Source organism: Athene cunicularia (genome assembly GCF_003259725.1).
Source record: "Athene cunicularia isolate RWA chromosome 15 unlocalized genomic scaffold, athCun1 chr15_part1, whole genome shotgun sequence".
NCBI lineage: Eukaryota > Metazoa > Chordata > Aves > Strigiformes > Strigidae > Athene > Athene cunicularia.
Window position 1 is genome coordinate 4,054,967 of NW_020799121.1, and position 6,000 is coordinate 4,060,966.

The 6,000-nt window shown below is 43.4% G+C and overlaps 1 protein-coding gene across 1 annotated transcript in view; it reads right to left on the reverse strand.

Moving 5' to 3' along the window:
* Window positions 1-4,040, reverse strand: part of GCN1 (GCN1, eIF2 alpha kinase activator homolog) — a 40,792-nt gene extending 36,752 nt beyond the window's left edge. Inside the window, exons 1-6 of the mRNA XM_026859708.1 lie at window positions 3,942-4,040; window positions 3,239-3,302; window positions 2,530-2,661; window positions 1,302-1,410; window positions 482-580; window positions 263-397 (exon numbers count right to left, since the gene is read on the reverse strand). Coding sequence (XP_026715509.1) covers window positions 263-328 — 66 coding nt within the window. The 5' untranslated portion in view covers window positions 329-397; window positions 482-580; window positions 1,302-1,410; ... (1 more) ...; window positions 3,239-3,302; window positions 3,942-4,040. The remainder of the gene's footprint in view (window positions 1-262; window positions 398-481; window positions 581-1,301; window positions 1,411-2,529; window positions 2,662-3,238; window positions 3,303-3,941) is intronic.
* Between the last annotated feature and the right edge of the window lie 1,960 nt (window positions 4,041-6,000).

The window sequence follows — 6,000 nt, forward strand, 5'->3', positions numbered from 1 at the left end:
TTCTACAACAGGGGAGAAGGCAGAACGCTGTGGTGCTGGCCATCTATTTAAATGCACAGGCCGCAGGAAAAAGCCACATATCTGGCACCTCCTCTGTAAATCTATCCCAGCTGTTTTAGTCAAAAGTGCACGACTACTGAACTGACATGATGAAACCAGGGGCAGGTGCAAAGTACCAACCTCACTGAGACATCTGTTCAGCTCCCTTCTCCACAATGAGAAGTGACACTACTTATTATCCCCAGAGAAAGGACAGATTTACCTTGTAGCGTTTAATAATATCAATCTCTTTCTGGGCTGTGCAAAACTGCACCACAAGTCCCAGCATTGCAGCATAACTCTGGTTTGGTTCAAGACCAAGAATGACAGATAGGTACTGATCCACCAGATCTTGGTTCTGAAGGGAAAAAAAAAGCAAAGCACGTTAACACAACAGAATCTGGAACAGCTACTGAGCATGGTCAAGTAAAGCATACATCACCTCCTTCCACAGCCTGTTCAACTTCTTCACAGCCCCATCCACCGCCTGCCTGTGAGAACCTCCCAGGACTTCCAAAAGGAGCAAACACTGAACCTCCACCTGCCAAGGAAAACAGCTGACAAAACCTGCATGCATCTTCTCAAGAGAGCTCGTATCAAACAAGACATGTCAGATGCCACCGATTAGCTGGATCTGCTTAGGAAAATGTCCTCAGGTTGTGTAAGTTCTTCCAACAAGCTGCCATTGCTTCCACCTCACACACACAACTTTGCAGAACCATGCATAACAGTTTTGGAAACTCTGACTTTGAAAACAGCAATTTACATCAGATTACATCTCTTCTTAAAATGTGTTCCAACTGTATTCCAAGGTGCTAAGAGCATGGTCACAGGTTCAGGTTGTCAAAGTAGGTGAAAAGAAAGCAAAAAGCTTCTTGACACTGTATGACAGAATATCACATGCAAATACTTCAAGGGAGGCACAAGGAATTCATGCCACGCTGCAGCCTGCACCTTGCAGGCACCACTAGCACACCTAGTCTAGAAACACTGGTACACACCACAGTATGCAGAGCAACCCTGCACAGCTGCAGGACTGCCCCGCTGCCATGCTTTATACGCCTCCTGCTTTCTCCAGTGGAATAGGAGAGATCAAAATATACCAGAAAGCAAAAAAGATTGTCATGTAAACTTGGATTTTAACACAACATTATCAGCTACATTCAGAATTATCTGCAATGTTTCGGGAACTTAAAAGACATTAGAAATATTTAAGTCCTTATCTCTGAAGGGTTATTTCTGCAAACCAAAAAAGAACATACCAGTTTTTTCCATGTTTCTCCCTGTCTCTTGTCAGGTGTTGGAAAGACTGTGCGTACAAGCAGGCATGTCCAAGAGAGTGCCAGCAGAGCTGCAGATCCACTGCTCTTACTGTTGTACAAACAGGAGAAGGAGGTAAATCTACAGCTCCCAGTATGTAACTTACACCTATTAGTCCATAACAGACTCATCTTTGCCCAAGTCAGAACACCACCTTATAAACAAGGCAATTTTATCACAGAAAAATACAGCTGAAGTCTTAGCATTTAGAGGAAATAATTACTCCTCATAAGCTATGTGTTCCAGCTCCCGTTTAACACTTAGAACTTCTGAACGGCACAAAAGAGGCTAAATCTTGGGAATGAAAAACCCTGCTGGGAATGAAAAACCCTAGCAGAAGACAGACCATTTTTGGATCTTCCCAGTAGCATTACAGAAATGAGAGTTAAATACTTTGCCAACTGAGAGTGTCCAAAAAGTGACTCAAGATTTCTCTTAGGCTGTTCATCTTTACTGTCAGAACTTCCCAGCCTTAGACTGCCAAATCATTTCTCAGCTTACATTCCCTCCTGGCACACTATCCAGTTCTGGTTTCTGCTAACTCTCACCTCCTCCTTCTACTTCAGGTAATGGATCCCACCTTGCAGCTCCCTGAGGATCATCACCCCATTTTGATCTCTACCTCAAAGTGAAAAAAAGCAGAAAGTGTCCTTGCACACAAGGCCAGCCACTGCAACTGAAGGGTAAATACTGTATCACTGCAAGCCTTCAAACCAACATCAGGTATTTTTCAAAAAGCTACACTTCTACTCAGCCACGGAGGCACTGCAGGACAGTACTCTGTGGCCTGCATCAGGTTCAAATTTCATTATCTCCCTGTCTACAATAAGGTCTTTAATTCCACCAGCTGAACACCAGATGGGCAAGGAAATCCCCTCTCCTAATCATTTCAGAGACTGTTTCTTGATAAAAGCATTTGTTCCTCATCTCTTCAGACCTGAAGGTTAACAAAGGAAAAACCCTAACTCAGACCCAATCCATCACCACAATCGTCCTTCTGCTTTCCCGGAAGACATGAAAGAGGTAAGAGAGGAACATTTGAATGGCCATCAGCAGCTTTGTCTCTAAATGTTTTTATCCCTCTGGCAGGCAGCAACAGAATCATTCCAAACACAAGAGCAACCACCAGCAACTCAGAACTGCTTCCACACAAAGCAACTCATCCAGCACCTGGGAACTCCAGCCTTGCCACCGATCCCTGAAGACTGAAGTGACTGCAGAAGATTTTTTGCTGTTGCATCTGGCTGGGATTCTGCGAGCTGCTGAAGCGCCAGCTGCAGGGCTCTGCGGGATGCTGCATCGCTAGAATGAAAAAATATATCTCCATGAACTTTATAAATCTTGCCAACATCATACATATTACTACACTTGCATCACACAAAGGGCTCTGCTTTCTCATTTCAGCAGTCAAGCTAAATTATTTTATTTTTGCTGTTCCAAGAAGTAGAGAAGTTTCTGGCAAAAAGCTCCATTCCCTTCCTCAGCTGACAGAAGTTATGTTGAGGCTCTCCAGCAGGTTGCAGAAGAAAATATCAGTTCTGAACAGCTTCTCTACAAAAAGCCACAATTTAATTTAATCTAAAAGCATCTAAAAGACACCCTAGTCTTGCTTCACAAGCACAAGGGCATTATTCTTGCAAACTGAACCACAGGATGAAAGTTTTACTTTCAAAATTCAAGGTGAAATGCAAGGTAAGTGTGGTAAAACTTTTTAATGACAAACCTGAGAACCTAATTACTAGACAGCATCTTTCAGTGTCACGTGCATCTATGTGACACTGTGTGCTAACATCTCCAGATGCCCCATACCAGTTTAACTATTAAATATGTAAATACTGATAGATTAAATAGTACAGCCTTTCCACATCAATTTACTCACCGGTATCGATGCAGAGTAAGGCAGAAGAGTTTGCAAAGGCCTTTCACTGCACCCTCTGGAAGATCTGTAACAAAACGTATTTCAAAATATTTCTTCACAAATCAATGAGCTCTTAATCTTTAACACAAACATGATTCACTTCACAACTGAAATCAGTGAACTGCTCACACCTATGATACTGCCTGCAAGAAGCATAGTAAAAGTTCTTTTTATACATTTTGTGCATATTTTTAAAAATAATGGCAAAATTGGAAGACATGCTGTTCCACAGTCATCTTCAGAAAATGGGACAAATAGCAAAGACCTTTTAAAATGGGCTTTGTTTTATTAAGACTATCTGAAATCTTCCATACTCTCCCTCCCTCTACACACATATATGTGTGTATACAAATATTCCATGAATCATTATAAAAACCAGGCTAAGAGTCAGGAGAGAAACAAACAACTGATACACTCATGAAAAAAACTTTTATACAGATGCTACAACTACAAACTGGAAAAAGCACAATGCTAGTAACCAGAGTTCTGCGTTACCTACAAAACCCAGGCTTAGAATTGACACTGTGAGAAAGAAACAGACTCCAGACGCTGACAGCCCCCTTCCTCAAAAACCTACCACTCAAGTTTCATGCAGCCTTTGAAACAAAACATTTTAACATTCTTCTCCACCCTGGTAACCAGAACAGTGTCCCAAAGCTTTTACCTTTCCCAGAAATGCATTTTCCCAGCTCACTGAGGATCTCTCTCCGTTCCTTCACGCTGGCTGTAGTTACTTTTACTGCAAACCGCTTCAGTGTATCTGAAATCTAAAACCACACACAGAGGAAAAAAACATCAGTCTGCCTTTGATATCAACACACATAACACAAAACCACAGCAAGCAAAACACGTCACTTGCTGCCACACAACCTCTTAGTGACCAAATGTGAGCACCCACGGATTTGCCAGTGGGGAAAGGGTCACTGTGCATCATACATGATGAAACTCGGGAACCTTCCCCTTCAGCTGAAGGATGACTGCTTTGTTTGTTAACCTGGGAACTAGCACATACTCTGTAAGATACCCCCTAGAAGTAAGACAGAGTGAGAGGTAAGATCATTAGCCTAGAGTAAAGGATCTTTAAAAGCAAAAAATAAAAGCACTTCAAGACTGCAAAGGTGCTTGTCAGCGTATGTGATCTCCTAAAGCCCACACTCCCTCAAAGGGGACCTCTAACTGGAGAGGACCCAGGGCTGACTGTAACTGCCCGGCCTGACAACCTGTTCTGTGGTTTCAGGCTGTCAGTAGTTGTGAAATTCTGTACTCAGGCCCAGCAAAAGAACAAACCACTTTCATTTATTGTTTTTCCAGATTTAACACCCATGCTGCAGGGATTTTAAAAATTGGACTTACCAGATTACAAAAGCTTGTGTCTCACTACCAAACACCTTCCATGCACTATCAGTAGCAACCAAGGTTACACAAGCAAAACAAAAAAAATCACAGACTCATTTTTTTCATGCCTGCATTACTGTGTGCCTGGATCTGCCAGTGGGAAGGGACTAAGACCCCTCACTGAGCTTAACTCCTATAAATAGTCTGTTTCAGTTTTCAAGTGGCATCAAGACAGTGAGATACGCTAGAAACATGGGAAAGAAGTTTAAGTTCTCAGCAACCAGCTCCTCGAACTACTGAAACCACTTCCATGAACTTCCAAGTTTTTCAGGATATGCAAGATAAAAGACCGGGTGTGAGCTGAACAGGGCTCAGCCAGGTCTATGCTTGCAGGTTTTCTGCATTTACATAAACCAAAAGCCAGCTCTCCAGGAAAGGCTTTTAAAACTCAGTCTTAAACTGCGCAACTTTATATCTTAATAATATAACCATTATCTTTAGGAAGGGCAGCAAACAAGCATGCCTTTAGAAACTCCTCAAAACTGTTCCTTCCCTCTTCAGGCAAAATTCCACCAGTTTTGCCACAGGTCTTTCCGTAAGCACAAGAAACCTGGCAATGGAGACATGGCAGCTGCCTCCATCCTTCTCAAGAGCTGCTTTCAGTGAAGCTTTTTTGCTGACAGGCAGGAAGGATAATCCTGCGCAGTGGCTACCTGGGATTCAGAGAGGCTGCCCCACCTCCCCCACCCTGTGACCACCCACACCCTCAGCTCCCCCTAAAAACCGGCTGAAAGTGGCGCTGCTCCTCTGACCGCCTGCGGAGGACAAGCGATGTTCTGCCCATCAGAACCGACAGAACAAGCCGCCATTAAAGAGCTCATCGTCTTTCAGACTCTTCAATTACACATGAGTTCATCCTATGCAAACTGAAACCAGGCTGCACTTACTCATGCTGCTTAATCACAAGCAGGGAGACGTACAGACATGAAAAACACATTTAAATTAGCCCAACAGTCTAGAAATTAAAAATATAAATGATGTATAACACTACAGGACTTCCCCAGCAGCTTAGCAACTTACACAAACGACACAAACTATGACTCCCCAGTCTCCACAGAAGAGCTGCTGGGACAGATTTCTCCCGTTTGCTTTTTCTTTTTATTAGGATGTAGACGCACATGCGTTACAAAGCCAGACCACAAGCACCGCCTCGGCAAACAGATACAGAGAACAAACGCAGTGTTTGTACTATTTAGGACCTGATCCTAGGGAAGATTGGGATTTGCCTTGGGAACATCCCAACCTAACGCACCAAGCCGGAGAAAAAAGCCCATCGGGGTGTAAGAGCCGACCCCCGGAGCGGGGACAACGCCCGGGCTCTCCCTCTC